The following is a 17,626-nucleotide window of genomic DNA, read 5'->3' on the forward strand; positions in this document are numbered from 1 at the left end:
AGCTGCCTGGCAGCAAAGGACCTTGGGGTGTTGCACAACAGCCAGCCGACTATGAGCCACCAACGTGGCCAGCTGGCCAAGGATGTCTCCCTGCGTTGTACGGGGCGCGAGCAGTGCAGCGCCAGAGCGCAGGCTGGCTGTGGTGCCGTCAGCCCAGCCTGGGCAGCGAGGCAGAGCTGGCTCCCGTGGAGGAAAATTAGAAGAGGCAAAAACCAGCAGTGGAAAAACTGCTTACCCTGCAGTTTCTACAGGCTACTTTGTTAGCTCAAGATCTAAGCTGGAAAGGTTTTTTTTGATTGCTACTTTGCCCAAACGTGCCTATTTATATTCCAGATGTTTCCTTGAAGGTGGTGTAGTAGGTGGCGCAGACTTCATCTCAAAGCACAAGCTCCTATTAGATGCTGTAAGCATGCATAATATTGAAATGCACCTTTTGCTGGTACGCTACAGTTTGAGTGTTTAAGTACAAAAATACATCTTCCTGTCTTGGGTCAGTGAATGAAAACAGACGTATATGGTGCCTCATACAAGGGTGAGGTCGTCTTGGGCTTTTAAGTCACACATGAACATAATACAAAAAAAAAATCTGTAGGGAACTGTCTCTATGCTATGTTGTCCTGTGGCAGGATGAGAGTTCCTAGTGAGCAGAAATATTTATTCACTTACATGCTAAAGGCACATTAAGTGTTATTCTTTGTAAGGGTATTTTATATAAGGACTGTTTCATTTCCATGTACCCCAAAATCTTGGTCTGGTGCTTTGAACAGAAACATTCACAGGGAAATATTTTAACTCCCTGGGAAAAGGAGAATGTACTTATATTTTGAAACAACTTTTTTTTGTGTGTTTTACTTCATAGAATATGCACATGTATTTCTTCTCTAGTGTGTGGGAGGAATAACTCGGGAAACAATAAATTAAACATTTTATTTATAGCTTATATATTCCTTTTACAACCGGATTTCCTCAAGATTATTTATACAACTGTAAAGATCGTTATATAAAGATGTAAAGAATAAGGTAAGAATATGCAGGTAAATGTTATAATATATAAGTATTACATTTGGAGGTCAGTTTTTACAGTTTAGCCTCAGTAGACTGAGACATCTCAAGGAAATGTTGTTAAATAAGTTCCACTGAGGTCCATCTTAATTAATTAAGGTATTATTTTTGTTTTATTTCTTTAGATCCACAACAGTAACTGCCTAAAATATTAATGATTTACATAGGCTTACAATAGGCAAGGTAATCAGATTCTTCTATCAGTAACTCATAAAATATTTGTTTGTTCATTGGAGCTTCCATGTGGAGTACCTGTACTCTCATAAGGCAGCCATACTTGTTTTATCACAGAGATGAGATGTTCATACACCTTTTCTTCTGTAAGAAGATATTTGCTCTTTCAGTTTGAAAGAATCTTACGGGAGAAAAAAAAAAATTCTTTTTATTATGCATATTATTTGCCCAGGCATGTTGTTCCAAAACAAATGCTTTTCTCATAAAACACTTTTTTAGCAGGATAGCTGTTTTTATAGTAGTAGTATAGAGAAAGTGATCTATATAATCCAGTGATCAATACAGACCTTACAGAGGTCTCAGATTTGTGCATAATACAAACAATTTTAAGACCTAGAAGTATTAGTCCATTAGTGTTTACTCCTTTTCAGCATCTCCTAAACTGAAATATATTCTTTCAGAGACATCAGAATGGTTCAAAGGGCAAATAGTGTAAAATTAGGCCAAGGTTTCTGTATAATATGAAAAGTTACTTGATTTTAGTTATGAACACTGTTTCTGTATTTTTTCACAGAGGTACATTTCAGTGGATGATGCTGAGTTTAGTCACTTTTTTGCTATACAATACAGTACAAGTACCTGACTGTTTGTTTTGTTGGGGTTTTTTTTATGTTAGATGTTATTTTCCCCTGTGTTTCCAAGAAACATACTTACACGGATTACCAGACATTGCACAACGTTGCATAGGAGGTATTTTCTCTGTGTGGCTATCCAAGACTTTTGTGCTTTACTTTCTACTGGGTGGTTTCTGTCCAACATGCATAACTCTATAAATATTAAACTATCTAATGAAGTAGTTATATAAATACATTAAATATAAAACCTCATTTATAAAAGTAAGGATATTTGTCTTTGTGATATGTAAGAGAGAGCTGTGTCAGTAGTTGCCACAAGGTAATACTACAGTGGTAGTTGGATATCCTGCTAGTAAAGGAAAGAAATGTGGTGTTCTTAATCCTGTATTCAAATAAAACTTTTTTTACATGCATTTACGTAAATTAATTAGGAAATAAGTGCATAAGATCACTTTTACCTATCAAAAACTTGGTCTGAGTTTATATTACAATTCAGCTTCTGATCTGCATGGTTTATGTTCCTGATATCCCAGTTTAAACAGTTGGGAAGATCTTTAATGTAAAAACAAGTAAAAATTGGAATTCATTTGTAGCTATTTATATCGCTATATAGTATATATATAGCAATAGGGTTTTATAGTTAGCTATTTATATTCAGTATAGATTTTTCTCTATATTTTTCATGGACTAATTAACTGAAGTATTCTGCAAGCCCACCTGGTACAGAGAAAAATCCATTCAGATGCTTGCATTATTATGCTGTAGATATAAAATGTGTATTTAGAAAAATGCTCAGTGTTTTTTGAGTGTAGGTGAGTGGGAGGAATCTTGTGTTCAAAATGTATAAACAGCAATAGCAACGGAGAAGTGAGGAAAGGTTTTCCAAAACAAGTTGCTCTGGTTGTAGCATGCTTACTTTAATAATGTAATTATGACATTATCATCTCTTCCTTGCCATAACATTTCACCCTCAAAGTCTACCAGCCCATGTTTCCTGGCTCTCATAAGAATCCCAACAACCTTATCTGAAATACGAACGTATCTCTCAAAGAGTTCCCCAAAAGTGACTTGGATCTTGCCGTCGGGCCGTGGTTTGGCCATGGATTCAATGATGAAGCACATGTCCCTGATCTCCCGGTGGATGTGGGCCTCGGCTCTCTTGGCCCGTTCAGCAGTTTTGGTTCCTTCCTTGGGCCGGCCATAGCCCTCGTCCCCTCTGTGCAGGCGCGTGGACATGGCCAGCTCGTGGTCAAATTCCTCACTGAAGGGGTTCAGCTTCTGTGTCATGATGTGCTGGTCGGCCCACTCTTGCCATTTGTCCTTCAGGCTGTTCACAGGGCTGTATTTCCTGTGGGCTGTGCTGCGTGCTTCTTCACTAAACCTGCTTGTGCTGAAAGAAACAAAAAGGTTATTTGAGCTTTGCGTTCATCATTTCCTTACACGATTCTGCTGCTAATCTCGTGTCTGGGTTACCGTATTTTTCCAGATGAGATGCTAACCACCAGGTGGCAGGAGTTCACTATCTACATTAGTTCTTTGGGAAGTTTTAGTCCGTGTTCCTGTTTGCTCTCAAAAGCATATTTCCTGTTCACAGCTTGATCTCATCTGTGCTACCACCCTCCAGCCTAGATTTGAGCACATTTTGACAAACTTCTGCCCAGAATGACTTAGTTCTGTGTGGGAGTGCAACTGCGTTGATGATTACCTGTTCTTTCTCTACCTTTGGTCAGTCACACAGCTGTCTATTTCTGCCTGCCTAGCAGAGCCTGAAATCTGCCTTCCCGTACGCTACAGATAACAAGAACTCTTAAGTGTATGGTCTGGGACCTCAGCTGTTCTTCACTGAAAAACAGAAGGTAATGTGTTGAAAAATCTGTCCCCGTAGTAGATGTTGATGTTTAAAACGAACAAAAAGCTAATAGAGTGCAATAGCTGTGCCCATACTTACATATTTTAAGTACGGTTCTGAAGCGTACTTGTATTGTTCACATGGACAATCCACATCCTCATCTCTGGCAAGATACAAGCCTGAAAGAAACTTAGTGCCACTGAGCTTTGTGTCAGGGTCACAGGATGACAAAAACCCTTCAGAGGTCTTAGTGATTATTTTGTGTGTGTGTGTGTGTGTATGTGTGCACGTCCTTACATCATCTTGCCGGATGACTCCAGGCAGACCAACTGTTGATACTGTTTCCCCTAGTGGCCAGTCTCATGTTGCGGAGGAGCTATAGATAGCCTGAGCTAGTCTCTGTGCTGTCCACATCCTGCCATTCAGTCTGCACAGAGCTTCGCAAGGGAGTATGTTGTGCTGTGGCTGTGCCAAAGTAATTTGTTTTCTAATATTTGTACTCCCCAGAAGGCTGCTCTGAAACCTCCCCAGTAATGTCAGCTGAATATTAACAGCAACAGTGGAGAACCAAAATACAGTTAGTAAAAACAGTACAGAGGACTGAAAACATGAAGAAAATTTTGTTTGGCAATTCCTTTGTTTTCTGCTAAGCCTAATGTAATAGAGAATAGGATGATAAAGATGTCCCCAGTTCAGATCTGTACACCAGAAGGATGCCAGTACTGGGCTGCACTATAGTGCTAGAGTAGGAGAGCAGGACCACTCTTCTAGCTGTGGAGTTGCCATTAAACATTTTTTTTTCCTAATGATAAACTAAAGCCTCCTGTATATAAGCTATTGTCATACAGAAGAAAAGGAAAGCTGTGATCCTTTGCCCCTTGCCCTGAGCTGTGGCTTCATTGCCCAAAGGAATTGTGAGTACAGGGTTTGGTTACACCAAACAATTTGTCTCCTGGAACCTACCGATATCCCAAGAGCAATAAAAGCCCTGAGCTAGCACAGTCTTGACTCCAGTGAAGCTCAGGTTGATTGCTTCCCCAGCTCTTCATGTGGGAAGGTATCAATGAAGGGTGGGGGAACCCTAAGTGAATCAAAAATGCCTTGAAGTGATACCAGCAGTCTCAGTGGAGCTGATGAGCAGAAACCATCTCAAAGGCCTTATCCCTCAGCCACAGCCAGCTGCTCCCACTTCTCACTGAGGTCCATGACCCTTTCAAAACCTCCCTGAGTTTCCAATTTCCCAGGTTAGGGGGAACAAAGACAGGGAATGAGATAGCATAATTCTGTAAAGGCTTTGTTACCTCTTTTTATTTAACAGTCTGGTAAGTATTCTTTACCTACTGAAACCTTAAATTCTCTTTTCTAGCTGAACATTATTATCACTGGCCTTATTCAAAGAGCCTTCTCAGTGGTTGAGAAAAACATCGTCTTATCTATCCCTTTGCTTTTATTATTCCCTAGATGGGTTTGGGAAAACCTTTTACTGTTACTATCTTTTTTTTTTTTTTTTCCTTTTAATGCGTCCTGTAATTTAACCGTTTCTGGTGGCTGAAGTGCCATTTTCCCCATTGTTTAGCTTAATGACAGCACAGTAAGCTGCATACATGTTGAAGCATTTTGATCATGTTTGTACTGCACCTACACAATGGATTGTGGATCTAAAGTGAAGGTTGTGAACATTAGCCCACTTAAGAAATGCTTTACCTGTAACAGTCAACTAAGTTAACCTGTTACCTGGAAAGATCACCCTAAAAACATTCTAAACTTCTAGGAGGACAATGTCCATGCCCCATGTTCCCTTAGATCCTTTCTGTAGGCGAAAGGTATGGATCCCTGTATGTTTTGAGTTTCATATCACTGTTGCATCCCTTTGGCTCCTAAGCAGGAACAAAATAGTTTCCTATGCCTGTAGGAGTTAACATGCCTTCTCCTAAGGAAGCAACCTTATTCCAGTAAGTACTGCAGCTCGAAATGATAGAGGTGCTGAAGCAAGGAAAATGGCACGGATGCTTTTTTCCTGGAATATAGAGAGGAAAATGGAAGACTTGCTTTTAACAGCCATATACTTATGGCCTTTTTGAAGATTAAGTCACACTGAGAGGTTCATAAAAATAGTAGAAAAAAAAGTAGTTAGAAAATCCAGTCCTGGTAACAGCGCTAAGTACAGAAAATGACTTTTTGTTAGATTTCAGTAGAAGAGAGAGCTGTAACATACCAGGTGTTATTTCAGTCATTTGTATGTCAGTAAATATGGCTAATCATTTTTTTTTTCCTAGGTAGCAGCACTAAAATTAGACACAGGGAAAGCACTTCTAAACTTTACCAGAAAGATAGCTACTTTGTTTCTACTATAGCATTCTTAAAGTGAGCAATTTGTTTTAATTGAGGTTATTTACAGATAATATCCACTTCAAATAAAGTCTCCATTCCCTCTGTATGTGTGACATCTATGTTTTGAGGTCCTAACTTCTGTCAAAGCATGATGAACAAGGTCTCTCCCAGAATCAGGGGGCACAGACTTTCAAGCTCTAGGTTGCTGGAGAGCTTTTTAAAACTTTGGCTAGTAACCATTTCCTCCTTGTGGGAACTGCCTGGCCAGCTATACAGCAAGGCATCATTCTAATCCTCAACTTGAATAGTTAAAACAGCTATATATGTTCAGATAGTTGTGCTAAACAGTACCATATGGTTGAAGTCCATGACTATGTCAGCCATAGTCTAACTCTGGTCATAGTAAAGAGTCGTCAGTAGTGAGGTGTGAAACCTGAGCAGTGGGAATGGTACAGCCCACCTGACTGTCTGCAGAGGGATCACAAAACCTGGGTTAGCATTTTCATCAGTGCTTGTCCCAGTTTTTAATTTCTGAAATGGCAGTTAGGGTATGGCACAAACATGCTGGTCCTCATCCTCTAATTCCTGCGTCCTTGCTCATCCTTTACACACAGGCTAATTGGGTGGGTGAACCTCCTGCCTTCTCGTCTCAGATTGCCTCCTGCCCAGCTCACACTTGTGTGCATACGGGTGATGGATGCAGAGTAGAAGCAGTGGTGACTTGGGCACCACCACGTGATGGCTCCTGGTGCCAACCTGTGTCCTGGTGCCAGCCTCTTCCCTCCCTGCAGGCTCAAGCAGATGAGCTCTGTCAAATCCTGCTTTGGTTTAAGTTTCACCTCTATCTGTCCTCCCTGCCCACCGAGCCCAGCAGGCAGCGTGTGTGCTGCTCCTCGGCCATGGCTTGGTGCGCCCTGGCCTCACAGGCTCTGCTCTCCTGCAACACAATTTTACAGCTAAGTGCAAGGTTTGACACCAAAACAGTTCATGCTCAAACACATGTTCTTTAACAGCTGTCTTTGTTCTGGGGCGTTACCAAGTTTGTAGAACAGAGAACTGGAGCAAACAGCACGTTGTGTCTGTAATGGCTGCCTACAGCTTTCCATCTTATGGCACAGGGCATATGGATATTTTAATCTTTTACCAACAAATGAATTAGTTTGGCATCTGCCCACAGCACGACTATTTGTAGCTGTTCATGGAAAAGTGGTTCTCTGGGAAGGGAAACAAGGATTTCTATGAGACTCTGCTGTTTCTCTGCTCTTCTGGGAGACTTCCCAAGGATTGCATGGCGATGGCTGAACGCTCCTTGTTTACTACCTGGGCTCCAAATTTAATATGTGCCTGCTGTTGTGTAGCGATCGTAAGCACAAGCCTCTTACAGAAAGAAGTATTACTCAAATCCATCTGGTGCTATGCATTTGCTACTTAATTCAAAATTTTAAGTAGAACCTGTAATGACTTGGTAGCTAACAGATTCTGCTTCCTTTTTCTTCAAGAAATTTACAGGTGTCAGGCAGTCTGTATGTCAGGAACTTCATATTCAATGAATATATTTCACAACATATTCAATGAATGTACTTTCCCCAGCCCCTTATGATAGCGTATCCAAGGAGAAATATTGAACTTGAAGAGTCTATTGATTATTCAAATGTTCTTTTTGTCAAATGGTTTATAACATATAGTGTGATTCGAATCTGTCCTGCAGATGGTGAGGAAGGCTGGATGCTTTCTACTGTATGGTTGTGGTCCCAGCTCCTGTGAAAATTTACATTCTTTGACTCAATGAATTCAAAATCCATGGAAAGCTTCCAAAGAGAAGCAGGGAACCCAACTTTTGTTAAGATGTATTTAAAAAATGATTCCTGCAATGTCTTTTTGGACATTTTCTGCAAATTACTCCCAATAATATTTACAATTTATACTGAGCAAAATAATTAATAAATATTTAGAAATATTAATTCTCAAGTATATTGCTTTAGGCTTAACATTTGATGAAATAAATTACTAGCTGTGGGCTCTTGATGAGGTAAAAACAGCTACCCTGAAATATGAACTCAAGTATTAGGAAGTATAGATTTTGATGAACCAGTAAATCCAGTGTGAAAATTGAATATAATTAACACTTCCCAAATAGAACTTCCTGTGTCTATTATGTATATAGCACATAAAACCTAAGGCTGTAGTCAGATGTTGTTGACTAACTACTTGAGCACAGAGAGGTATGTGAAAGGTTTGCTGGATTATTTCAGTATTTTAAATAATTTTCTTTAAGAGTAATAGTTTATCTTTGGCCATTTCCTACCATTTTTTCCTCTCACCTTCCTCACAGAAACCTGTACATCCCTTAGGGTCTGCTGACTGTTTGTGATAATGTAATAAAGATGTTTTACTTACATAGATGGCACAGGCCGTTTAATCTTCACAGCCATCACCTCTCGGTCACTGTCTTCTTGCTCTGCTTCCCCATAGCCACTGTCCCCTGCATCCAGGCTGTCATCATGACATTTAAGCAGCAGTTCTTCCTTAGCCCCCTCTTTTTCCCCTTGTTCCATCTGTTTCCAGCCCTTGGTCAGCTCTGATACCATGTTTGAGCATTTTCTTCTTATGGTTGGTGATAATTTGCCACTAAGAATTTTGTCAATACACCTTGATTCTTCTTTTTGCTTGGTCATCTCCAGGCTGCTATTGTTGTTCTCATATCTTTCAGTGAGGAGGCTAACACCACCTCCTCTTTCGTAGGCTTTGCTTACAACTGTTCTGGTCACCTCTTTGCTTTTAATGCTGAACTTTTTGAGGGCTTCATCTGATTCCCTTGCATTTTTTTCAGGGTCTCTTATTGTCACTGATTCCTTTGCTGAGGATTTTCCTTCATCTTTTCCTTGGTCCCTCTCTTCAGAGTCTTCTGCAGGGGGGACCCATCCAGAGGGCTCTTGGGTTTGTTTTATGTGGTTGTCAGCTGCCTGCTGCTGCCAGCCTCGCGTGACGCTGAAGACCAGGCTGGCCGTTCGGATCTTGTGGACAGCCCTTTTCGCAGGAGTAGCGCTCGGCTTTTCTCCAGGAGCCATGCTGCTGCCTGCTGCCACACTGGCTTTCCTCCTCCTTATGCTAAGCACCTTCTGAATGAACTTCCTGAAGTGAATAATGTCCCCTGAAGAGAGCTACAGAGATTTAAATAGGAGTGGGAGCAGTTTGTGCCCATGGAAAATATGTGAAGCACTTCTCACAAAGATAGAGTATCCTCACTCTTACGGAGGTCTTTTTTTAAAACGCAGGGTTGCATTTCATCACAACAGATGAACGATGCATGATGCAAACAGGGTGACACAGACCTGCACTGGAAATAGTGGGAAAGTAACAGCTCCTGGGACTGCTCATGTCCCGAGCTGTTGGCAAGAGTCTTGTTCTTCTGGAAGCGCAGTACTTGGGTTAGAGATACTGAACAGGGTGACTGAAACTGCTAAACGTGAAGTGCTGTCAGTTGCTGACAACTTTGGCCAGAGCAGAGACCCCTCGTCATCCCCAGTAAATCAAGTCGCTCGTCATGGAGTGTCAAGGCGGAAGCAGGCTATGACTGAGAAATTTTTGGATGCATTTTCCAAAAAGGTGCTAGCTGACTTCTTCGTATTGCTCATATGTACAAAGAAATTCAAGTTGGTTAATTTTTTAAAAGGTATTTATGTGCTCTGCACCCAGTCATTATCTATTAATGTCCATCTATTTAGAACGTACCTTCAGGGGGGTATGGGAACACTATCGTGTTTGGTGTCAGTGTGAAGGAGTGACTATCTCTACTCTGGGGATTATTGTGGTGAGTCTGACCTGATCGGATGGATTAATGATCTCCTAGTTCTCAGATTTTGAAAAAATAAAATATAGCTCATTTTATTCCTGGCTGCTGTTCATGGAAGTTATCTAGAAAACTTAGTGTTTACTTGTATATTTAAAGCAAAACTATGTTTACTATGTACAATATAGAAAAAAATCAGATTTCCTAGGAAACTTTGTGAGTTTTTTTTCATTTCAAAGGACTTTGTTTGTGCAGTATGATCATATTTCAATTGGTAAAATTGTGTAGTGAATTGATACATCAACTGTTACATAACAATAAACATTTTATGATATACGGTCCTGTTGTATCTTATTTCTTAGTATAATGTTTCCTAAATAGGAAGAGAAAATGCCATTGCTTTTTCCATTCATCATACCTTGCAGCTTACAGGATGACCTGTGGCCCTTGCCATGTGGTCCTCTGAGGCTCACTGAACTTCAAGGAATTCTGTTGGCTCCATTAGTGTTACACCAGAGATAAATATGTACTCGGTGCTCTGCCTTTTTCTCTCTTCTCTATTAAAGGCCGGGCTGTTTGAAGTAGGTTAGATCATATCTGGGTCTTGTTTAATAATATAAGACTGTATCATACCTTTGACTTCTAGGCAGAATTCCTCATTAATCTATGGGGTCATTTCCTCTTCAGAACTGATGACATAATGTAAGGTAGTGTTGCTATTAGATATTTACTCATACTTTTATTTTAGAAAGAAATGTGTCACGTCTGTTTACTGTACAATCTCAGCTATCACCAACTGCATCATAACTAAAGTAACATTTTGAAATGTACTGATGCCACTTGATTAGGATGCATTTAATGCCAAACATTTATTTTGGTGGCATTTTAAGGCTAATCAGGAATGGGAGCTTCTTTTTAAAATGTGTAGTGGTGTTTGTTCCCTAATATACAAGGAAGACTCAAGTGCAAGGAGAGAGTAATGCACATGCAGAATAGAAGTATGACACCAGCTCATTATATCATTCTGTGTGATTTCTTGAGTATAAGGGTGGCCAAGGCTTCAGAAATTAGCTGAAAGCTAAGTACAGAGGTAAGGGGTGAGGGCAGGGAAGGAGTGCAGTGAAACTTGAGGGATTGTGGAAGGACAATCACAGAGTGTAATGCTGAAAGGGACCCCTTCTGTAAAGTAGGAACAGCTCAACCTGCATGTGTTCAGGTTTTCCTGTTCTTAAAGACTACCAGCAGCAGATACTCCCCACTCTGCCTACCCAATCTGTTACAGTGGTTAACTGGCTTAAACAAAACCTTTTCTGAGGTCTAACATCCAGGTCCATCACAGCACTTTAAGCTTCTACCACTGCCAAGAAAAGACAAATCCCACCCTTTATGAGGTAGCCTTTCTTTGTGAAGACTGTTGTATTCCTCAACCTTCTAAATGATCCCACTTCTTCCCAACTTCTCTTGTGTTTTTGTGATCCCTGGTAACAGTTTTGCCAGCTTCTGGATTCCCTACGCTCGGTTCACAACTTTCTTCAAATGTGATGTCTAAAATGGGGATGGTATTCTGGTTTAAGCTTGCCCATAGTATGGAAAAGGAAAAACGTCTCGTATGCTGTGCTCCTGGTTCATATTCTACTTGAAATCCTCAAAGTTTCCAAAATCTTTCCTGCTAAATGGCTGTTTTCACAGACTTGAGTGTTCCTTTATATGTGACTGTTGATGCTATTAAGTTAAATTGTGTTATAATTTGTTCAGATAACTTTTTTAATTTCTCATGACCAATTTGATTTCTATTCCCTGTTCCAGTGTTCTTGCAATTTAATTAATATTGCATAGATGTTCTGTCTATTCCACTTTCAGAATAAGAAATGAAAATAGCAGGTAAATATAAAGTAGACCCACTTAATAAGCACATTCAGTTTGACAGAGGGATATTGCTATTTATTTTCATGTGTATTTTCAGCTAATTTTGTACTATTCCAATTGGTTTTGCATATGAGATAAAAATTTTAAAACTGACCATTATCGAGACGTGTAGCATCTGCTGCTCTTGCCTATCTTTGGGGGCTGGACCAATTGATCTCTGGTGGTCTCTTCCAACCCTCAACATTCTGTGATCTTCCAAAGCCTGCAACTTTGCTGTAAAAAAGAATTAAGATTGGCCCAATGTAACAAGGACAGTTACACACAATTTTAATTTGACAAATTACAAAGGCCTCTACGAGGTTTATTACTGTAATTACTGTTCAGATTCTTGGACGTTTTTACTCTCATACAGTCTTTTCAAGTAGTTGTATTGAAATTCATGGCACTAAAAAAGAATTACATTCCTGAGGAATGTCTGGAAATTACAGTACATTCGAAAGACCTTGTTAATAAAAAGACTTCTTTTTCTAATGGACTTGACCTTAGGGTACTGGTCGTAGTCCCACAGACTTAATGCTTATATAGTTTAGATAAATGACAACTAAATGTTACAGACTAATGAAAAACACCAAGATTGCAGATCTAAACTACTATTAAAGCCATGTTGCTTGAAACAAATGTTTAGTTTAAACTGGTAATTATTTTAAGCTGAAGTTATAACATCATAGACTTGTCCAAAGTGCCAGTGAAACTTTGATGTAATTATTCTGATAACTAAATTTATGATGCCTAATTTTAGGGTGTACAATGACGTTGCCTTGAAAGTGCTGAATGGTGTCTTATTTTATATGGTGATGTTGCCAGCAACAAGTTAATCGTAAGGAAAGAGTAAATAATGTCCAAGTCATCCAGTCAGATTCATGCTTTGAGGGTTGCTTCCTCTGCAAGTACTTTACTGTGGTAAGAGCAGAGTTTGTTACTTCATCGCTTTATGTTTTTATTCTTAGTGGAACAGCAGGCCGAGCCTACACTTAAATTTCTGTGCCTGATCTTCCTACTGGCACTTCTAAAGGCCAATATCTGTGCCCTAAGGGCTCACCATCTTTTATGCTGGCTGAGCCTGGATGAAGTTTTTTGTGTATCATCCTTACATCACAAGGTGTACTCCAGTGCACAGCAAGGCTTGGTAAGGGTCACTGTCTCGTGTGCCTTCAGGAGTTCAGAAGCTGCTTGAAGTCGGAGTTGCGGGACCATATCTTGCAGAAGGTATATAGGAAAAATAGCAAGCAGAGAAAGTAAATAGGTGAGCAGGCTTGACACTTATGCTGAACATTGTAAAATCCCTTTTCCTTGCCCTTAGTTGTCTACAGTTCTGTGATTTAACCTCTTTGTCAGCTGGAGACAACTCTGCACATGTTCTTAGGACCTTGTTGCTGCTTTTGGATTGTTGCATTTCACTTAACACCTCTGATTTCCTCAACCCCGTTACGACAGACCATCTGAGAGTTTGCCAATGTCAATGTTAAAAGCTGGGATGGTGAAGTGCTGGGGTTTAAACCCCCAGCCCTGAATGAGGGTTGGTATATGGATGATGTCCACAACCAGGCAAGAAAGACCCTCCTGATGGGTTTTCACCCAGGGTCTGGTCAGCCTTGGGTGGAAATTGATTAGGAGATCACCACCAGGTGCCCCTGCCTTCCAGACTAACTTGGAGGTGGGGCAAGAAGCCTCCAAGTTATATAAGAGCTGACTCTGCTTGTAAGGGAGTTAGGAAGCTTGTTTATGTTGTGTGTGTGTTGTGTGAGGGTTCTGGCTATTGGAAGGGTTCCCTGTCTCTTCACAGCAAGTGGAGTTCCCAGGATGGCAGGGTGAGAACGTGAAGCTGTCTCTGTGTCCCTGCTATATAACTGGGCTCGTGGCCTGGCGGCTACCCTTGTCCATGGCTTTGCCCCCTTCCCGGGCTGCTCTCTCCCTCCCATCACATCCACTGCAGTGGGTGAGTGCATTGATAGAGGTTCCTCCCTCTGGCACTTCGGGTCTCTGGTGTGTGATGTGGGAGTGGAGAGAGGAGTTTGGCTCCTGGTCTGCCCATTAATGACATTGTAATTCTACTTCAAGCAAGTGATCAGCATCAGACAAGGTTTTGTTGTGTTGGGTTGGTTTTGTTTTTGTTTTTGTTTTTTTTATTCCCTGGATGGATTATTTTCCGTGTCATTATATACTGTTTAAAAATCCTTTCATTGTTGTTGTGGATGCCCCCTCCCTGGACGTGTTCAAGGCCAGGTTGAAGGAGGCCTTGAGGACCCTAGCCTAGTTGAGAGGAGTTCCTGCCCATGGCAGGGAGGTTGGATTAGATGATTTCTAGGGTCCCTTCCAACCTAAGCCATTCTAGGATTCATTTCTTTCTCTCATGCTGTGGAATATTAACAGTCTCTGGGAGAGCAGTTTGTCAGGAGATTTTACATGTTTTTTTTTTAAGAATGCTTAATTTTAAAAGTAGAACTGTATCCTTCAAACATTACTTTGTGTTGTCAGATGTTGATATGCTATTCAATGCTTTTGATGCCTTCAAACAAGGAATTCAATTTTCAACCAATTGTAAGTGTAAGAAAGATGCTGTGTTCCTTCTCAGAGTTAGTGGTGGATAACAAGAACAAGCTGTGTTTCGTGGTAAAGTATAACCAGCTGCCATCCTCAATAGGAACCTCAAGACTGAATTTTCTTTTCATCATGACACTATTAAAGTACATTGTATCAGAACATCATATGTAAGCCAGTGATCATAGAAAACCTGGGCAAAGCATTAGTTCTGGATTTCCTTGGTTTTAGAGTTCATGTCAAACACGTCACTTCTAACAACAGTAATGAGCAACCCTGTCTCGTTCAGCATGCAGTTTCATGTACAGTCCAGATGTCTGAGTTCTAAGAAATGGACCTCTCCTGAGCATTTGGACTGGGTCCTCTGTAGCTATTTACCAAAAGCAGTCTACATATTTATTGGTGCAGTTTCTTGTGTTTGCAACCTCTATAGCAAGTCTTTTTTTTTTTTTTTTTTTTTTTTTTTTATTTTTCTTTTTTTCTGAAGTTCTCTTGTACTTAGAAAACAGTCTCTGTGTAATTAATGGGGAATCTTCAACATGTATTTGGTTGTGTCAGGCTTCAACTATATGAGAGATTGCCTCTTAACTGTAACATAGCATGATAGCTCTTCTCTGTGAAGAAAATAGACCCAACAAACTGCCAAGAAAACCCTGGTCAGAGCCAGAGTTCAAAGACTCAATTGTGGAAGACAACTACTGAGTAGCAGCAACTATAGCTAAAGAGCATAGCCCCAGAGCCCCTCTCTCTCTCAGCGAGGTGGACTTCAATGCAAGCCTGGAAACCAATTGGAAAACGGAGTTGTAGAATCTGAACTGGCTGAAGATGAGAATTTAGCATGATTTTTAACTGCAGTCTGGTACAGACCTGTGTGTTAGAGCTGAGGGAAACCCAACTCAGGATGCAGAGATGCATCCACGTATCTTCAAGTTCTTATACAAGCCTGCTACTGAAGTAACAAAACTCTTTGCTATCTTGACTATTTTACTCCTCTAAAGTTGACTTCATTTTCCAGAAGAAGAAAAGTAAGATTAGGATATAGAACCTTAAAGCACTTTGGCACTCTTTTCTTGCTTTTGCAAACAGTGTCTGCTGCTTTCCTTGGGAGTTAGATGCCTGCAAGGGATCCATGCAGTTTAATTAAATTTATACAAGAAGAAGCGGAGGTAAACTCAGGTGCATTTAGTCCCATTGTACCTTCAATCATAAATACATCTTTTATGTGGGTATCTGCAGGGAGTGCACAGAAACAAGTAGTAATGAAGCAATTTAATTTAAAAATATAAATAAACATTTGCAGGAAATCATTTGCATTGGGTATTCAGTTCTATTTGCATTATGAGGGAATTTCTGAAGATCATGAAAACAAGATACCCTTTCAATATACCTACAAATATGTTACTATTCAAGCTTGTATAGATCCTATATCTTTGTCAGTGAATAGTTATCTTTTTCTGATAATAATATTATTTAATGTTATGAGCAATTTAATTTTGCAGTTCCAACTTGCTGACGTACCTTGGTTTACAGTTTAACAAGAAATAGGTTTATGGCCTTGGGGTTGTGACATTATTTGCTGCTATTGAAACCTGTTCCTGAGCAGAACATTGAATACAGGGAATTTAGAGTCTTCACATAACTTTGCAATACGAGACAGATGGGAGCGATACCAGAATAGCAGAACCTGAAATCAGACACCTAGGTGTAATGCGATAGATGAAAAATGTATTTAGAACATCTACAAGAAATAAATAAAAAGGTGTGGGGGAGGGAAGCACAGTTCTATATAGACAAAAGATGTTACAAAACTAGAGATAGGGGCTATAATCAAATCACCACTTCACAGGTATTAAGGCAGTGTTCCTATGCATTATGGCTTTCATTTATTTTTCTGTTAAAATTAACTACGTTTCTTTTTTTAAAAAATCTGACAATACAGAGTATAAAACATACACAATTGTGCCTCTGGTGCATATAGTCAACCTGCAGCAGGTTTTCAATGGGTTGTTGAACTTTTGCATTTGACTTCTAACAGTTGCTAATTTTTTTTATTTTATTTTTTTTTTTTATTATTGCAAGTCACACAACTTTTTTAAAGAAGTCTTGGTTTCTGAAATCATGTTTTGTGGAGGGAGCAGAAAACAGACTGGATGTTTTAGGAAAGCTGTTCCAAGCTCTTCAAACAGAGAAAAAATTCTGTGTTTCTACCCATTTCTACACTAAATTTCTACACATAGAAATTTAAAAATACAGAAGAATCGAGTTTGTATACAGAATAAATCCAATGTTTCATTATTTCATTTAAAGTGCTGTAATTCAGGAGGAGGCACAGAACTGTTGAAACATGCCTATCTCAGTATAATTTGAGTATTTTATAGTGAGGATTTTACAACATTCACTGAGGGAACTACCTTGAATTAGACAAATACTACAACTGCTTTTTAATCTATCAATTAGCTAAAGCAATTAGCATATTTTCAATGCCTCAATCAAAACCATATTCAGCTCTGTTGTTTATCCTTGTCCTTGAGTGTACTGATAGAAAGGATTGTTTGAAACAAAGTGACATTTTGGCCCAGGTTTGGAGATACCCGTGGTAGAAAGCAGAAATCTCTTGAGTTCATCACAATGTTCCCTGTAGTACAGGGGATCTGATTTTAGAAGTGATATTGGTACACCAAAGCTGTAAAGTGGGGCTGTGGTTCGTGACCTTTGGGTAATGCAGATGAAGTCCCCCGAGAGCTGTTGGCTCCGCCTGTTCCCCTCTATCGCATTCCGCTGCGAGAGCAGGACCTGCTGTTATTTATTAGTTCTCCCCTCACCACCAGCTGCTCTAACAGCGTGTAGCTGTGTGATCCTTAGGAGAGGCAGACCCCTAACCTTGCTCCTCTTGGACTAAGTGAAGGTCCCGTGGCCAGTCTATGGGAGGAGCTCTGCTCTGTGTGGTTCCTTACATGAGTCCAGTTGATATTAGGTGTCAAGAAGTGGTGATGGGAATTGCCAGGAGCCCAGGTGGTATTTACGCTGTCATATGGGTGTTTCCATGGCTCGCGACTGGGCTTCAGTTGCCAGTGAAGTTAGAGCTGGGATTCCCAAGGCTCTTTCGGGGTTAGTTTTGATCAAAACCTTCAAAAAACATGTTAGATTGAGTTACGTGGCTACCTCATTTTTAAACTGCTCTTCTTAAATCTGCCTTATTTCTTATGTTATGGAAGGGTAATTAATGGGCCATGACTAAGATGTAAAATTCTTTGCAAGAAGGAGATGAGAGTAGAAGAGTGCTATCTTGAGGTCTGTACCCCACAGGTGCATTTATATGGG

At 40.1% G+C, this 17,626-nt stretch overlaps 1 protein-coding gene across 1 annotated transcript; it reads right to left on the minus strand.

The window, feature by feature from the left end:
* Nucleotides 1–2,783: 2,783 nt before the first annotated feature.
* Nucleotides 2,784–9,119, minus strand: ABRA (actin-binding Rho activating protein). Its single transcript, XM_008942008.1, has 2 exons — nucleotides 8,449–9,119; nucleotides 2,784–3,261 (listed from the first exon to the last, which is right to left on the minus strand). The coding sequence occupies exons 1-2, from the start codon at nucleotides 9,117–9,119 to the stop codon at nucleotides 2,784–2,786; spliced, it is 1,149 nt and encodes a 382-aa protein (XP_008940256.1).
* Between the last annotated feature and the right edge of the window lie 8,507 nt (nucleotides 9,120–17,626).

The sequence above is a fragment of the Merops nubicus genome, unplaced genomic scaffold, assembly GCF_000691845.1.
Source record: "Merops nubicus isolate BGI_N331 unplaced genomic scaffold, ASM69184v1 scaffold16920, whole genome shotgun sequence".
Lineage (NCBI taxonomy): Eukaryota > Metazoa > Chordata > Aves > Coraciiformes > Meropidae > Merops > Merops nubicus.